A 19,541-nucleotide genomic window follows, 5' to 3' on the forward strand; every position below is an offset into this window, starting at 1 on the left:
GCCCGCACGCGTTCAACCGTTTCTTCGCTCACTGCAGGCCGACCCATTGATTTCCCCTTACAGAGGCATCCAGAAGCTTTAAACTGAGCAAACCATCGCCGAATGGAGTTAGCAGTTGGTGGATCTTTGTTGAACTTCGTCCTGAAGTGTCGTTGCACTGTTATGACTGACTGATGTGAGTGCATTTCGAGCACGACATACGCTTTCTCGGCTCTTGTCGCCATTTTGTCTCACTGCGCTCTCGAGCGCTCTGGCGGCAGAAACCTGAAGTGCGGCTTCAGCCGAACAAAACTTTATGAGTTTTTCTACGTATCTGCAGTGTGTCGTGACCATATGTCAATGAATGGAGCTACAGTGAATTTATGAAATCGCTTCAATCATTTGTAATAGCCCTGTAAATACGCAAGTTTACGATAAACTTGGATCTGACATTCTAAAGCACCACTGTGGAGCAATAATGTTTTTATCTTTCTTAGAACTTTGTACTTCTACCCATCCAAATTTAAAAATTTATATTCTGATTTTACTATGTAATAGTACCTACTAGAGTGAATAAACGTGGTTAGCGTTTTGAGTTTTTAATAACTGATATAATTTGTTGCTAATAAAACCAATAAACGCTCGCAAATTCAGCAAAAATGAAATCTGTTCACAAAACATGTATGTATCCTGGTCTGATGTGGTACATTGCCACGTTTAAAATGTATACTATACTGTATTGACAATAGTTTATTTTATTATTACTTGTGTACCACTACATCCTGTATGACGAAGCCAATATCACTGTAAAATGATCTATCGCGAACAAAATTCTTCATTCTTGATTCTATAGAAGTTCAACAACTACGCTTATGGAGTACCATAGTGCAACTTAATTTTATGTCCTGAAGTTGGTAGTGTTGACAACTGAAGAAATGGAGCAAGGAGGTATCGCTGTTACCGTTCGTATTGTTGCTCAGATTAAAGGTTTTCCTTTCATTTTGTTTGCTTCTAGACGTATTGTGCAGTAATAGGAAAGGACAAATAAAATAAAAGTAAAATCTTTTCTCATTGCCTTACAAGCATTTTAGAGTAAAAATGTGGCAGTACTCTTTAACATCTAAATCTGCATCTACATAACGGTTAGCCAACATTTACACAAATGTAATAAATCTGTGTTTTTCGAAGTTGAGGCAATGGTGTGTATATATCAGTGAGATATTGTTGAGCTGTATATCTGCAACCGAATCTCAGGTACACACATCAAAAAAAGTTTTGCATCACCTCGGTTCCGAGAGTTCCAGAACCTGTACAGAAAATTGTAATAGAGATCAACATAAACATCATTTCCACCCCTTTTATTGCTCATGAAAACCACCATACAGCGAGACCTTCAGAGATGGTCGTCCACACCAATTTCTCTGATATCCACTAGCATGTCCGCTTGCTGTATTCGTCGTGGCATATTATCCACAACTTCATCAAGGCACAGTTTGTCCAGATTGTCACACTCCTCAACGGCGATTCGGGGTAGATCCCTCAGAGTGGTTGGTGGGTCATGTCGTCCGTAAACAGCCCTTTTCAATCTATCCAGGAATGTTCTATAGGATTCATGTCTGGAGAACATTTCGGCTACTTTAGTTGAGCGATGTCGTTGTCCTGAAGGAATTCATTCACAAGATGCGCACGATGGGGGTGTGAATTGTCGTCCATGAAGACAAATGTCTCGCCAATATAGTTCAAATGGCTCTGAGCACTATGGGACTCAACTGCTGTGGTCATAAGTCCCCTAGAACTTAGAACTACTTAAACCTAGCTAACCTAAGGACAGCACACAACACCCAGCCATCACGAGGCAGAGAAAATCCCTGACCCCGCCGGGAATCGAACCCGGGCGTGGGAAGCGAGAACGTCTCGCCAATATGCTGCCAATATGGTTGCACTGGGTCGGAGGATGGCATTCACACGTATCTTACAGCCGTTAGGATGCTTTCCATGACCACCAGCGGCGTACGTCGATCCCACATAATGCCACCCCAAAACAGCAGGGAGCCTCCACCTTGCTGCAATCGCTGGACAGTTTGTCTAAGGGGTTCAGCCTAACCGGGTTGCCTCCAAAGACGTCTCCGACGATCGTCTGGTTGAAGGTATATGCGACACTCATGAGTAAAGAGAACGTGATGCCAATCCTGAGCGGTCCATTCGGCATGTTGCTGGGCCCATCTGTACCGCGCTGCACGGTGTCGTGGTTGCAAAGATGGACCTCGCCATGGACGTCGGGAGTGAAGTTGCGCATCATGCAGCCTATTGCACACAGTTTGAGTCGTAACACGACGGCATGTGGCTACATCAAAAGCATCATTCAACATCGTGGCGTTGCTGCCAGGGTTCCTCCGAGCCATAATCCTTAGGTAGCGGTCATCCACTGCAGTAGTAGCCCTTGGGCGGCCTGAGAGAGGTATGTCATCGACAGTTCCTGTCTCTCTGTATGTCCTCTAAATCCGAACAACATCGCTTTTGTTCATTCCGAGACGCATGGACACTTCCTTAGTTGAGAGCCCTTCCTGGTACAAAGTAACAATGCGGACGCAATCGAACCGCGGTATTGACCGCCTAGGGATGGTTGAACTGCAGACAACATTAGCCGTATACCTCCTTCCTGGTGGAATAACTGGAACTCATCGGCTGTCGGGCCTCCTCCGTCTTATAGGCGCTGCTCATGGATGGTTGTTTACATTTTTGGGCGGGTTTAGTGACATCTCTGAACAGTCAAAGGGACTGTGTGAGTGATACAAATACCACAGGCAACGTCTATCTTCTGGGAACTGGGGTATTGCAAAACGTTTTTTGATGTGTGTATAACCGTGCTGCAGGCATGTAACTCGAAATAGCGCAGTGAGATGATGTTCAAGAAACAGAACAATTAGCAAATCTCGTAAGTCTCTTCGGAAATTTTCGTTGCAGTAGAATATTAATGCAGCGTAACATATATACCACAGTATAGCCCAAGCCTTTTCTGTCTGTGGAAAGGGTCACAAAAGTTACGTACCATAGAAGCCCCTTTGTATTTTTCATAGTTTGTACACTGTATGGAGACTTCACTGTTGTCTAGTAAACATTTTTTGAGTTTATATTGCATATTTTTGACGTTAACGACGTTAAGTGCGTTGAATATGACATACTGCGTTTACATATGGCATGCTGCAGGCCAATGCTTTACAGACATGATTTGTCATTCACCAACTCACAACGAAATTATCATCTTTGAAACCATGTAGACATCAGGCTTCGCTACAGATCAGTCTGTCACCATAATCAGGATTTCAGGGAGGTGTTAAGTACCTATCACACTCCAGCATATCGTCCTGTATGTCCTCCTTATTCCTGAATCACGTTTTTCTCCTTCAGTGTAATATTCGTAATTAAAGAATCTGAATGCGAACAGCATCACAAACACTGTGTGTGGGGACCGTGTTTTTGGTGTGCACTGAAGAGGTCCTAATAATGTTTATTGCAACTATTGGTAACTCATTTGTACACATTATGACCTCACGTTAAATCACATCTTTATATGAGCAGATGGCCCTTCTTCTGAGAGTAAGGAAAATTTTTTCTCAACGCACTGTTTCATATTGACATTAAAAGTGGTATAACTTGATACCCATGTAATAATCTTAATGCAGATGCATGCATAAAAGTCTGCGCAATTCCTTTTTTTGAGAAAAATATCTTTAATCCACATAATTTGCTATACCAAAGACAAAACCTGCTCTGTTCGCCATATGTGAATGCATCTTGTGAATGATGCACTTCTTGACAATGTCTGCTGCTGAAGCACGTAAACTTTTCTCTTTTGTTTTCTTTTGTTGTATGCCAAAGTGATACTAGACAAGGACTGACAGTCTTAATCACCCATTGATAATTTAAAATGCGATAGTCATTAGAAGACAATGGATACAGTTCAAAGTAGGCAACAGTTTATATACAGACATATACTTAACACAATATTTTAAAACAGTGAATAAAGTGATTAAATGGTCATACATTTAAACCACTTAAAAAGTTAATTTGAATTGATATACAATGGGTATTATTAAGGTAGAAAAAAGTTATCATTTTATAAGCTGATAACCTTTGTACGTGTGGGGTGCGTACTGTAACACCTTCGGTACACACACCATCAGATTATTTGACTTGTCACTCTAACGAAGTGGGCGAGTGTCAGCAATATGTCTCGTGGTCTCATCGTGGCGAGTTTATCTTCTGCCGTTAGGTCAGACAATAGAAATGCCACTTGCACACTTAGATTAGCAGATTGACGGTGACCAACTTTAAACAGAACTTGATTAATTTTCACACACGTTTATTAAAATAATAAAAAGCATAGACATTACGTAACTTGATTCTGGATGCTGTTTACAATCGACAATCTGAAGTTCCTTTGGTCTTGGTACGTTAATCCTATTCTCACATATATCTCTGATACTTGACAAAGTATGGCTATGGCTATGTACAGGAATATGATAATCTTATTAGGCACAGACTGAAACTTGACTATAGACTGGTACAGGCTAATGTAGACTGGTACAGACAGGTGCAGACAAATGCAGACTGACTAATCGGAGGTCTGTACACTCGTTATAATACCTCGCGCATTCAGGTATCACTGCGTGAGTGTGATCCGCAAGGAGAAAAGGTTCTACGTTAGCAGAAATCTCATTGGCTGCGTTACATATTAATACGCGGATCAGCGGAAGCAGAATTTGGTCCGTCTCTAAGGCAGCGCCATCTCGTAGTGCGGAGATGGACGAGCGCTGCGCCTGCGCTGTTGTGCTTAGTGGGGCGCGCTCTAGTGGGAAAGTTGTGTACGCGCTGCATACGCAGAACTATGTACACAACAGAATGTATGAAGAATGGCTAAGAGTTTTAACTATAGTTATAATCTCAGAACCTTCAATTCATATAATTATTTTACACTAGAATAGCTTGCCAGCTAACAAGTTACTTTAAGATCATTTAATGACATGTTCTGGGTAGCTAGTGACAGTTTATTGTTTATTTTGAGATAATTCACATTGTGAGAGTTCTCGGTTTTTATGAGTTTGTGTCCAAGAATATCACAATCAGTTTTTGGCCTGGTTTTGTAGCCATACATTTCGTCTGTGACATCAAGATTCATGCCAACTGTTTCTGACAGAGGATGCACACATGTAAATGTACGTGTTTACGACAGTCGGTAGCCTGAGCCTACATAATGTGACAGTGCTCCATAGCACCAATGTACAAGTAACGTGTAATATTCTTATCTGTATTTTTAAAATATTGGTAATATGAGAAGGGTGTCCCCACATAAGAAGTCCAAAGTACATTACTCCGAGGTAGTCACAACTGTTCTATTTTTCCACCAGAGATGGCAGACTTGCAAGTTTACAAACCTGACTGAAAGGGTGGTGCTTGAGAATTCTTCTTCTTCTTTTTCTTCTTCAAAAGTGCAGCTTATAATTCCTAGATGCTTTTAGTGTAATTGAAATAGATTTACACATCATCGAAGTAAATTTTCCAGTATATACATATCTCTTATCAGTGTCTCTTCTTGATGATGATCAGCCTTTATATGTTAAACTTCACACATTATAAGACCAATCAGTATTACAGAAGCTTCTGATTCCACCCGTCTGCTTTGACCCATGACGTCGCCAATATGGCGACCATTCTCAACGTGTCCAACATGGCGCCTATGACATCATTACATAAACACGACACAAAAACGAAAATACATATAAAACGAACAAACACATCTCCCTCAAAAAATATAATGAAACTAATGGGACCAGCGCGGGAAATTGGGGGTTTTTGGGTGCGGACAAACTAAATATAAACATATACAGACACACACAACGATCCCAAACCACACAAAACGACGACATAAAAACCCCAAATTCCGCTACACTTACAATATCGACAGGAATCGGTCACTTCCCTTCACCTACATATCTCAACCGCAATTGTCGATGCCACAAAATTAAAAACCAAGTACTCCAAAAATTATAATCACACTACAACTATCATTACCACAAAACCACCACCTAAAACAACAAAAATTGGCATCGGACGCTTCCCTTGACCTGTATAGGTCAACAGCATCTCACGATACCAAATCACAGACAGCTATGTCACATTGGAATCAGACACATCCCTTGACCTATATAGGTCAACAACAGCTCACGATACCAAAACACACATAGCTATGACAAATTGAAATCGGTCACTTCCCATGACCTATATAGCTCAAATACAACTGCCAGTACCAAAAAAATTGAAATCGGGTACTTCCCCTAAGACACATGAAGTACCTCAAGTGCCGATACCAAAACATCAACCACCAACATATGCAGTAAATAACACCGACCCAACAACACAAAAAAAACCCAGTGAACATCTTAATAAGCGAACAATAGACCAAAAAAACGAGTACTTACCGCAAAAGTTCCGGTGCTACACACTAGGTCAGCCACCCCAATATATATATATATATATATATATATATATATATATATATATATATATATATATATATATATATATATATATCGCACTCACGCGCACGCACACACACACACACACACACACACAAAACGCAAACAGCCAAAAGAAACCCACCACTCGTATATTCTGCTTGCATACGCCACATTTCACTTTCTCTGCCACAAGCCCAAAAATGTTGCAGAAGCTTAATGACGGACAACATGTCGTCCCCCATTTCAGCCCGCAGACGCGCACTATTATACTTAGAAGTCGTATCCGTTCCTACCGAAAGAAGCCACAAATTGAACTAAACGACTTACTGTGTACTGTGCGACACGTATCAAACCAATAACAGCAAACAACACCGCAATAACATGAACTGAACAGAAACTTCATACTTAACTCACTGAAACTAATTTCCACTCTTCTATAACAATCACGACTGATAAATGCACACTTCAAGCACCAACACCCAAATGAACCCAATACACCACATAACACGCGGACCATACACACACCACCAGAGGACATCACCAACCACAATAGGCCGACATCTACAAACACAACACACTCATGAACTATACTCCACATTGTCATGACGTCACACACCACAACAACCTTACATCACAGGTCAAAGCTGACGGGTGGGATCGGACGCCCCGTTGACCCGACAAATCAGTAAACCACATACACTTTGATGAATGTAACATAGTTAAACCAGTTGCAATAAATCATTGCCCATACTTCAGTTGGAAATTCACATCTAAATACACTCGAAGAAAAATTAAATCGAAAAGAAAACCAAGCACCATGGAGATGTTATCCAAATAGGATGGAAATCAGTGGATGTGATGTACACATAGAGGTAAATGTCCCTCTTGAGAGATATTGTGTCAAATTCTTTCCAATTAGCACTGGTCGGAGGTCCCTACCCATAATGCTACCAATGTTCTCATTTGGAGGGGAGACCCGGTTGGTCGGTTTGGGGGAGGGGACCAAACAGCGAGGTCTTCGGTCCCATCGGATTAGGGAAGAATGGGGAAGGAAGTCGGCTGTGCCCTTTCAAAGGAACCATTCTGAATCTGGTGACCTTGCTGGAAAAGTAGGGTTTGACAAGCATGAAGACGTGTGTGAGTTGGCATTATATTGCTGAAATTTAAACCCAGGATTGCTTATCCTGAAGGCCAACAAAAGAGATTGTAGAATATCATTGATATACTGCTATGATGTAAGGGGGCCGTAGATGACAACCAAAGGGGTCGTGGTATGAAATATAGTGGCATCTAGAACTGTCACTACTGGTTGTCACATGGTATGGCAGGCGACAGTCAGATTGGTATATTACCACTGTCTGAGGGGTCTCCAAACAGACTGGAATCTCATTGACTGGAGATTGTCTTCAGTGATGAGTCTTGCTTTGAATTCAGCTCCAATGACCAGTGAAGATGTGTCTGGAGACACTCCAGACAGCTGTGGGATACTGAGTTGACTGTCGCCTGCCATTCAGCCCAACGACCAGGAGTGATGGAGTGAGATCCCATGTCTTTCCATGACAGGACCCTTTTGGTTATCAGCTGTGGCACTGTTAAGCAGAGCAGTATGTCAAATGTTCTACACGTCATTTTCTTGCCCTTCATGGCGAGACATCTTGGGATTCCATTTCATCGAGATAACGCCCACCCTCACATGGAAAGAGTTTCTACTTCTTGTCTTTATGCATTCCAAACCCTACTTGGCCTCAAGTTCACCAGATCTCCCCCCAATTGCGAATGTTTGGAGCATCATTGGCAAGTCCCTCCAACCAGCTCAGGATCTTGGATCCAAGGTGCCAGTTGGACAGAATTTGGCACAATGTCCCTCAGGAGGCTGTCCAACAACCTATGAATCAATGGCAAGTCAAATAACTGCTCGCATAAGGGCCAGAGGTGGTCTGACACGTCATTGACTTGCTCAGTTTGTGAAGCCCTTTCTCCTGAATAAATCATCCAGTATTTCTGAAATTGTAATCATCAGTTTGTCTGACTATGCAATCACATCTACCAGTTTCCATCCCATTTGGACAATTCCTTCATGGTCCATGTTTTGATACGTTCTAAAGTAGCTCTGCATGAGACTGCTTGTATATAAAGATTACTCAGTTGAAAGCCCTTCCAGGAATGATCAGCATAATGTCTGTATACTCAAAATGGTGGATGCGAACTCACTAATTATATGTACGTAACTTTACTTCACTGTAGCTGGGCCCAGACTGATTATGGTGTTTTCTACACTTTCTATTCAAAAAAGCAAGTATGAATGTTATTACAAAATATTAAAATACAAAGCTATTACATCTTCAATATTAAAATACAAGATGGGGATGACAGTTGATCTGCATCTATATCTATCCTCTCTAAGCTATCCTGTGGTGGGTAGCGGCAGGCACTTTATGAACCAGTGTCTTTTCTTCCCTTTCCTGTTCTGGTCACAAAAGGCACAGAAGAAGAAGAATTGCCAGTAAGCATAAATGTGGACTCAAATTTCTCTAATCTCCACTTTGTGGTCGTTTTGAAAGATGTAAATAGGAGTAAGCTATACATTTGTTGACTCGTCTAGGAATGTACACTCTCAGAACTTTAACAGTAAGCCACTCTTGCAGAGTCTGCTGCTGAATTTGGCAGATAATCTCTGTTACACTTTCATGCTTGCTAAGTGAACCTGTAACAAAACACGCTGCTCTTCTTTGGATCTTATGTATTTCCCCTATCAGTCCTATCTAGTATGCATCCCATATTGACTAGTGTCATTCAAGTATTGGTTAAACGTGTATTCATTAGGGAATGAAGTTATTTTGTTTAATATGTTCAGGTAGCCTTAATGATGATAGGTTCTATTTTATGTATTGGAGTATTGGAATTTTGACTTCGCACTTTTTTCTCCAGGATTTAGCAAAGCCTGTCCAGAATTTTTCTGGAAACTCAGATTTTCTAATTGAAATATTTCATTAACTAACATACTATCACTGTACAAATATGCATTTTTGGAAGCAGAAAAGTCGGGTCTACGATACAGCTACACTGGCTTTTCGGAAGCACGAGTTTCAAGAGAGGAACATTGTCGAATACTTGTGATAACAATAATTTTGAATAGAGGTAACCTGTGAAATACCCAGGACATAGAACTTTTAAATAAGACATGTCAGTCATAAAATATTAATGGTGTTAAATTTTCGATCTTAAATTTTGCATTTTTCTTTAAATAAAATGTTTGTGATGAACTACTTACACTATGTTATCTGCTGCATGTAAATTAAATAATGATAATAATAATAATAATAACAATAATAATAATGTCTTGTAAAATACAGCTCAGATAAAAATTTGAGATTTTTTGTGTACATGGTACAAGTATTAAGTAAAGGAAAGTGAGCAGAAAAAAAAAAAAATTCTGTCCAGTAGAGCATTTCACCTTTCATCAGGGAAATTTTGCTGATATCTTCTTCCCAATTGAGTTTGGAATCATTATGTATTCCTAAGAGTTAAGAGATTTATTTTCGGCATCTGTAGGCAGCCCTAAAAGAAACTGTTGTGTTTTCTCTGGATTACAGACCAGTACAGTACTATGCTTCCTCTCCCCAGAAGAGGCCAGTGCCACTTGCTGAATATCGGGCTGTTATCGCTACATGCTGTTCACAGGGAATGGTGGGTGCCTCTTTGAGGGCAGCGTGTATCAGGATGGGGAAGAGTGGAGGGCCGATGCTTGCTCGTCTTGTTCCTGCTCGCGGGGTCGTGTCGAATGCATGCTGATCTCCGGATGCTCCAAAGGTCAGACAGCAATCCTATGCCATCTCCGTGCATGTCAGCACTGGCCGTTTGACAGATCGCTTTGCGGTGGGGAAATGCTGGTCTCTTACCTCTGGCTGAATACTGCATCATACCATTCATTATTGTTTATAACTAAAATATTACCGGGGTGGAACTCCGCCAAAGTTTAGGAAAAAAAAATGTATCCCTCTCCCCAAGTGATTGCAAACACACTAAAACAGCCTGGGTGATAGTAATAGTAGATTTATTGAATTTAATCCAATTTTATCACTGAAGAGATCTCGGTGGTCATTTGAGGCATTACAAGCGTCAGTACAGGTACGAAAGCACACAGACAGCAAATTATTGTCATGGCATTACATGTCTCAAACTGTTACTGATACAAATGGGTACATTAAAATAAAGTATGCACAATGTTACTGTTCACTGGTGTATCACAACCTAATTCTGCAAATACAATAATGACAATGTTATAACCACACCATCCTTTCGGCCACGATTAAAAGTTGACCTGCTTCATAAGGACTCTGTTATAATAGAAATTCTTTGATTTCTCCTTTTGGATTGTTGACGTGATAGCTCTCTGATATACTGAGGTGTGACACCGAAGAGTTTATCTGATTTTTTTGCAAAGCATTTCTGTTTTGAAACTTCCTGTGTGCCGGACCGAGACGCGAACTCTGCTGATGGTAGAGCACTTGCCCTGCAAAGGCAAAGGTCCCGAGTTCGAGTCTCGGTCCGGCACACAGTCTTAATCTGCCTGGAAGTTTCACATCAGCGCACACTCCGCTGCAGAGTGAAAATCTCATTCTGGAAACATCTCCCAGGCTGTGGCTAAGCAATGTCTCCACAATATCCTTTCTTTCAGGAGTGCTAGTTCTGCAAGGTTCACAGGAGAGCTTCTGTAAAGTTTGGAAGGTAGGAGACGAGGTACTGGCAGAAGTGAAGCTGTCTGGACGGGGTGTGAGTCGTGCTTGGGTAGCTCAGATGGTAGAGCACAGGCCCGCAAAAGGCAAAGGTCCCGAGTTCGAGTCTCGATCCGACACACAGTTTTAATCTGCCAGGAAGTTTCATATCAGTGCACACTCAGCTGCAGAGTAAAAATCTCATTCTGCATTTCTGTTTTTTTTAGTTACAGTGGAATTATACCAGGTCATGCTCTTTTCCAGTTTAGTACTTAAGGCACATGTCATACCGCTGGTATTTGCAATAGTTTCTCTTTACAAGCATTATACACTACAATGGGAAAATCTTTAGTTTTCTGTAGCTGTCTACAATGAGCTGTGGGTGCGAAGTTGCGTATTACCCTCACTGCCTTGTTTCACAATTTAAACTCAATGGTTGCATTCTTTCAGTGATCCCTTACATGTAATGTTCATATTAAACAAGTTTTGATTTATCAGTGTATAAATTGTTAGATCCCTGTGTAATTTATATACATACTTGCTATGGAGACTTAGAAATGATAGCGAACTAGTATAAAACAGGACCAGGGGATTCCCAAAATAGCAACTTTGTCCAGATATACAAATACAGGGTGTTCTAGGAGGAATGGTCAATTTTCAGGGATATGACAGGAATCATTGTTCAAAGCAAGAAAGTCTGTTAAGCACAGACTGTAAAATGCATACCTTAAAAGCTATAAGCACTTCTTCATTTTTGATACTGTGAAGCAAATCTCTTCTACTACAGGCTCTTTGCTTCCCATATTATGGGAGGAGATTTGATGAACCAAAATAAGAAAAAAGTATAGTAAACGTGGGCTCTAAAGTCCATACCTTAAGAGCCACGAGCACATTTTTCAGTAGATGTGTTTCACGGTAACGAAGATGAAGAGCTCGTAGCTTTTAAGGTGTGCATTTTAGAACCCATGTTTACTAGATTTTTTTACTTCAAACGATCATTCCTGTCGTATCGATACTGATTATTCTGTCTGGGACACTCTGTATAAATGAATCTGGAAATAATTCCCACAATTATTCATGTCAGGATATTAGCACCTGTCACAATTTGTTGTTAGTATAATTTACGGTAACAGCAAGGTGGGCTGCTCCTGCTTGTTAATGTACAAATTGTCTCATTCCACATCTCTGATTGCTTTCCTTCATGATGGGACTTACCGAACACAGACTGTAAATGTGTGAATGACTGAGTGAATAGGGTGTTACTTGTGTAGAATGAGCATGGGAGGTAGCATACATTTGAAATGAGTCACAAAGGTAGTGGAACTGCCCCTTTCTGGTCAATTCATGGTAACATGCAGACGGAATAATTAGAAGAAAGAAGTTGGCTGCTTAGTTTCGCAGTCTGGTCAGTTACTCACTTTTAACTCGTCGTGAACATTCACTGATTGGTGAGTTGTAGAATGGTAACCATAAACACCTCCCCAAATCAGATATATCTGTTGTGCACAGATTTTACAGCCCGTTCAGTTCATATTAAAGGGACTGGATTCTTTTATCCTTGTGTCTGCAGTTCCATTTAATTCTCTCTGTAGTGTTGCCCAGTGATCATTTTTCTAAGAAGTTTATAAATATGATGCCATTTGTTTCCCAAAAAATGCAGTACTGGTTTCCCCTTTTTTGGACCAGATTCACCATGGCCAATGCATATTGTTAATCATGACTCTGTTTCATTAATATAGTGATAAATCTCAGTCTCATTACTGGCAGCTACTTGACACATTAACATCCTCAAGGTATTGTTTAAATTGCTCCAAACACAGCTTTGAAGTAGAAAGTTGCACCTAATTAATCTTCCTGTGTAAGCAATCATGGCATCCAAGGGGCTGACAATATTATGGTCACAAATTTACCGTGTCAAATTTAATTGCTATTCCCATTGAGAAATCTGTGACTGCTGCTATCACTTGACATTTCTGTGGAATATTACTATCAGTGCAGCCAAAACACAGTCTGTTTCCTTCACTTTCAAGCACATACTGCAAGGTGCCGTGCTGATAGCGAATGGAATTGACATACCATGAAAGACAAATATCAGATACCAAGTTTTCCTTCCCGAGTCCTGTCTAACATTTAGGAAGAACATACAGATCAACTGCAGCAAAGGTTCCGGACTGCTCTGCTAAGCGAATCTGCTCAAAAGGTGATAGGCTTTCCCTCAGAATAAAAAGTAACGTTGTTTAGCGCACTCGTGATCCCTGTCATCACATATGAATCAGAAACATGGGCAATTAGCTATGGCCACTAACATCAAAAAGGTTCAAACGCTCCAAAATTGACTTTTCTGCTTAGCAATAGATGCTCCCTGCTTCCTTTCCGAGATTCACATGTACAACGCACTCCATCTCCAAAAAATCCCCCCCCCCTTCCCCACCACTTATTTAAAAGAAGGCTATTATCTCCTATGAACATTCTAGAACTTCTCCTCATGCACTCATTCATATCTACGGTACAATCCCCCAAAACCCCAGTACCAGATTTGCTCACATACTCACCATTCACCACTTAAATTTCTAACATTTTCCTTCTCAGACTCCCCTGATCCATTTCGAAACTTTACCACACCATCCAAATTTCTACAAAAGGAAAGGGACTCGGCATCTCCTGGATCTCGAACCAACAGGGTCTCATCTCCATCTGATTCTGCAGTTGGTAGTCCACACACTTGAATTCGGCAATTGGTAAGAGTTGTGCTGTGAGTTCTTTGGTAACCACATCTGTGAGCATGCTCTTCGATCTTCATCAGAAATGGAAGTTTGAGAACCTATGTACTGATTCTTAACTGAAAGGGACCGAGCGAGGTGGCACAGTGGTTAGCACACTGGAGTCGCATTCAGGAGGACGACGGTTCAATCCCGCGTCCAGCCATCCTGATTTAGGTTTTCTGTGATTTCCCTAAATCTCTCCAGGCAAATGCTGGGATGGTTCCTTTGAAAGGGCATGGCCGACTTCCTTCCCCGTTCTTCCCTAATCCGATGAGACCGATGACCTCGTAGTTTGGTCTCTTTCCCCAAAACAACCAACCAACCAACTGAAAGGAATTGTTGATTGAAAGTAAAACCAACAATATGGCATATTGCCTGTGAACATGTTAAATATGTTGCAGTGTGACAAGTACTAAGCTGTATATCCTTCATTTTTTATCTTTAGAACTGTCTTTCATCAGAATAAAGTACAAACTGAGTTTTGTGCCTTTGATATGAAGTGCAGAGTGCCTATTAACATCATAAAACATACAGTCTTTATGCTATTATTTCATATGAACCATTGGAACACAATATTACAACTGAGTTGACTATTGATGGTTTGCTCAGGGTTTCAATTTGCATGCAGCTTTTTTATTTTGAGTCATATACTGGGAATGCATGTCAATTTTAAGGACATATAAACTAAAATAGCTTTATTCCTTGTATATATGCATACTGAAGTGATGAATGAAGATTTGTACCAAGGCTGGGATTCAAACATGGGCCTCCTGCTAGCACAGCAATGCGCTAACCACCACGCCACCCTGGCACAGTGGTACTACCCTAACACACATTCCTCATCAATCCAAATTCCAGTTCACCCTTCAGCTCACTTAGTATTCCCCCTAAACTTGAACACCATTACACAGGCTTTCCAAATGAATTGGGACAGCACCTCAGCATCGAATGAAACAGGGGATTGTTGGTAAAAATTTTCATTCATTGCTTCATTCTGCGTATGTACATTGTGGATTTTGGAGACTTGGTAAGGTCCCTGTAACCATATAATTTCACATGATTAAGCACCTAAGTCTGGGTTTCAGGAAGGATCCCTTGTTCTGTCCACTGCTGACAATGGAAAATCCCCATTGCCACCCCCTCAGATTTAGTGGTAAGATGGTACAGTGGACAGCCCGTAGAAAACTGAACACAGATCATGCAGGAAAAGAGGAAGATGTACTGAAGTGTGAAAAAAGAAGCAAATCCAAAAACAGTGAACAGTCCAAGCTTAAGATGTGCATCATCAACCGGATTTGAATAGCCATGGCATCGTGGTTATGTGGTCACGATGTTGGACTCCAAAGGGGGAGATCCGTGTTCAAACCTCTCTTGTGCCCTTTATCTTTTTTTCACAGAATTATGAATCAACACCCAGTCATTCATGTGTCTGTTAGCTATATTCAAATTTGTATCTGTGTCATGGTGAACATTCTTTTGCAACAGTGAGGTGTAGGTAAGCGATTTCAAGACATATGTACCCACTATTTGTTCTACACAAGCATCACACATTGTGACTCTTGTGTTCTGTATTGCAAATTTTGACTCTTGAATTCCCTCATTGTAACATAGTTCACACCCATTTATTTGTTGGTTTCATTTCTGTTTATTTTTATTTTATTTTATTTTATTTGAGATACATATTCCATAGATCCAGTAATGCGTGATTACGCATGGATGTGGAATGAGTCAAAGCAGATACAATATATCATACAATACAATACATGCTGGTATGTTACACATGATAGATGAATGATTCAAAACTGGTACAATACAATAATATAATCAAAATAATAAACAATACAATACAAAAATACAATAGTGATTAAAAAACAATACAGATAACAATGACAAAGGAAATAATCTGAATTACTACTCAAATTATTTATCTCTGTTGAAGAATTCATCTAAAGAGTAGAAACATTTTTCCAGTAAGAATTCCTTTAGCTTTTTTTTTTAATAGGTCCGTGCGGCATCTCGCCTGCTCTCACCATTTGTTACATTTACTTGTGATGCTAACACATTCTTACTACATCGCTCATATTCTATAACCAGTGTGTAGTATGAAAACTGCCAAAACTAAAGAAAGAGAATGGACATGTCAATGTCCAGACAAAAAGTTCGTAATTTCATGACGGGGTGGAGGGCATGATGGGGATTTGAACACAGATCACCTGCTTCGCAGTCTAACACCGTGACCACACAACCAGGAAGCCGTGATTCTTCCAATTCACGTGATGTTGTACATCTTGAAAATGGACCGTTCACTGCTTCCGTTTTGCTTATTTTTGCAGAGTTCAGAACACCTTCTTCCTGTTTTCATGCGTGATCTGTGCTCACGTTTTGTCGGATATCTAATGGGGCATTTTACCTTTAAATCTGAGGTGTTGCGATTAGGTGTTTTCCTTGTGACGTGCTGCTCTATTATAGTTGGAGAGGCTCTGCAATACTGTTCGAGTGTAGGGGAAATATTAAGTGGACTGAGGTGGGAATGGGAGTTTAGACTGAAGAGGGGGCCGTGCTAGGGTAGTCCATGCAGTCATGCAAAGCAACCGTGCCAGGTTGGTGTAGTGGTTAGCTCATCTGCTTAATGAGCAGAAGACCTAGGTTCGAATCCCACCTAGGTACTAATTTTAATTCACTGCTTCAGTATTCATACACACATCATAAATGTTTGAGATTTGGAAAGGTCTCTGGAACCGTGTAGTTCATTTGTTTATTCCATGTGGTCAGAGCTGTACTACACAGCTGACAGTGAATAGTCAGCTGAAATCAGCCACCACAGATCAAACTATTTTTCTTGTAAGAAACCAGTGTAGCAGAAATCCAATTATCAGACTGATAACATTACATTTTAACCAGTTCTCTATTATTTTGTATAATGCTGCAAAGAGTAGCAGTGAAAGTATGGTGGGACTGGACATTTCACATTTTCCTTCGAGGTGGCTAGAAAGACCTGACAACAAATTACATGCGATATTCATTAAGTATTGTAATTCCTGTTGTGTCACTTCCAATATGGAGTGAACAAAAGTGTAAAATAAACGGTGTTCATTACATGTCCTTCTGCTGACGTGATAATTTTGGAAGAAAGCCTCCTGTGGGTGGCAGAAATCATTGCAACATGCAAAATATAAACTGCTTTCTATCAGCCATGAACATTATCAATTTTTTTATTTTGAGGATCAGCTGGAAGTAATTTCACTATAATCATATTTTATAATATTGACAAGTAACACTGATAAAAAGAAAACCGCAATGCTGAGAAGGAATTGAGTGACATAAACAAAAGTTGGTAGGCGGGTTTCTGCATCTATATCTACATCATACTCCGCAAGCCACCCAATGGTGTATGGTGGAGGGTACTTTCGGTACCACTGTCTGATGCCCCCAACCCTGTTCCACTCATGAATAGTGTGTGGGAAGAATCATTGTTGGTAAGCTTCTGTATTGGCTCTAATTTCTCGAATTTTCTCCTCGTGGTCAATAAGCGAGATGTTTGTGGGGGGAAGTATTATGTTTTCTGCTTGCTCCTGAGCCAGTCGCTGTGGCAGAGCAGTTCTAGGTGCTTCAGTCTGGAACCGCACTGCTGCTGCATCTGCAGGTTCGAATTCTGCCTCGGGCATGGATGTGTGTGATGTCCTTTGGTTAGTTAGGGTTACGTAGTTCTAAGTCTAGGGGACTGATGACCTCAGATGTTAAGTCCCATAGTGCTTAGAGACATTTGAACCATTTTGACTGCTCCTGAAAAGTGCCGTCCCAAAATTTCAATAGTAAGTATCTCCATGATGCACAACGCCTCTCTCATAACATCTGCCAGTAGAGTTTGAAAGCCCAGTCATGCGAGAGTGACACTAGTAATGCCACTATGAGGATGCAAATCAGGTTTGATTTAAATTATCGCTGTAACAGTTGTGAGCAATAGATACCTTTGAGATTTGACTTGGTGAGTTAAGAATGTCTTTAAGGAGCTAAAGGTGCTGTTATCAACATCTTACTGAGTTTTAACAAGGCTGTGTAATAAGACCATGTGAAGTTGGAAGTTCCGTCTGCAGTATTGCAGAAAAACACAACAGGAATGTAGTCACTATACACGATTAGTGCCAGTGGTGGTCAAGACAATGGCATGTCACAAGAAGATCTGGCTTCGGATGGCCTGGTGGCACTACCGAGAGGGAATACCGTCATGTTCGGCATCTGGCTGTGGCACATTGTACTGCATCTGCAGCAGCAATTTTAGCAGCAATTGACACTACAGTAACACTATGAACTGTTACAGACTGGTTACTTCAAAGGCAGCTCCGAGCCAGATGCCTGTAGCATGCCTTTCACTGATCCCAAACCACTATGGCTTGCGACTTCAATGGTGTCAACTGAAAGGTCATTCGAAAGCAGGATGGAGGTCTGCTCTGTTTTCTGATGAAAGCTGGTTCTGCCACAGTGCCAGTGGATGACTGTGTGTTGTTTAGGAAGGGGTCAGTTGAGGGACAGCAACCAAACTGCCTGCATGGTAGACACTTTGGACAAACACCTGGAGCTAAGATCTAGGGAGCAATTTCGTATGACAGCAGAAGCACTCTCATGGTTATCCCAGCCACCCTGACTGCACGTTTATGTGTCAATCTGGTGACCCTTGATTCTCTCGACTGTCAGTATGGGTTGTATGTGTCTGCCCTGCTACCCCCTGGAGTCCGCTTTCGTCACCTGCTTCGACAATTGGATTTTGCCCTCCCTACCACCTTCAGAGAGGGTGAGAGCCCGACACCACCTTGGCTCCAGGCTCCGGTTCATGTTTATCTCGACCTCAGCTCGCTCCCGAAGGAGGGTACTCCGGCTGCAGTGTATTGCTCACGGTTTGTCGAACTTCGTGCGCGACTTGCCAGTCACACCTTTATTTAGACTGATGGCTCCAAAACTGACGATGGTGTCGGCTGTGCCTTTGTCGTCGGGGCCGGCACCTTTAAATACCGGCTCCTCGACCAGTGTTCCAGCTTTACGGCCGAGCTTTTTGCTCTCCATCAGGCCGTTCAGTATGCCCGCCGCCACTGCCATTCATCGTATGTACTCTGCTCTGACTCACTCAGTGCTCTTCAGAGCCTTGGAGCTCCATATCCGGTCCATCCCTTGGTGCAACGGATCCAGCAGTCCCTCCATTCTTTTGCTGCAGATGGCTCTCCTGTCAGCTTTCTGTGGGTTCCCGGCCATGTAGGAGTGCCTGGGAATGAGGCTGCTGATGCTGCAGCCAAGGCTGCAGTCCTCCTGCCTCGGCCAGCCTGCCATTGTGTCCCATCATCTGACGTTAGTGGGGTTGCTTGTAAGAGGCTTGTGTCCTTGTGGTGGGATACTTGGTCCTCACTTCAAGGAAACAAGCTCCGGGCAGTAAAACTGTTCCCAACTGCTTGGACAACCTCCTCCCAACTGTCTTGGCGAGAAGAAGTCCTTCTGACCAGGTTGCGGATTGGGCATTGCCAGTTTAGCCACCGCTACCTGCTCTCCGGTGACCCAGCCCCGCATTGCCCTTGTGGTCG

General features: G+C 41.6%; 1 protein-coding gene across 2 annotated transcripts in view; it reads left to right on the top strand.

The window, feature by feature from the left end:
• The window catches only part of LOC126215318 (collagen alpha-1(I) chain-like), a 324,350-nt gene that overhangs the window by 118,075 nt on the left and 186,734 nt on the right, over positions 1-19,541 (top strand). Inside the window, exon 4 of one of the 2 annotated variants that reach the window (XM_049941998.1) lies at positions 10,179-10,307. The exons of the other annotated variant lie outside the window; for it this stretch is intronic. Within the exon in view, the coding sequence (XP_049797955.1) occupies positions 10,179-10,307 (129 nt within the window). The remainder of the gene's footprint in view (positions 1-10,178; positions 10,308-19,541) is intronic. 2 annotated transcript variants of the gene reach the window in all.

The sequence above is a fragment of the Schistocerca nitens genome, chromosome 12 (assembly GCF_023898315.1).
Source record: "Schistocerca nitens isolate TAMUIC-IGC-003100 chromosome 12, iqSchNite1.1, whole genome shotgun sequence".
Taxonomy (NCBI): domain Eukaryota; kingdom Metazoa; phylum Arthropoda; class Insecta; order Orthoptera; family Acrididae; genus Schistocerca; species Schistocerca nitens.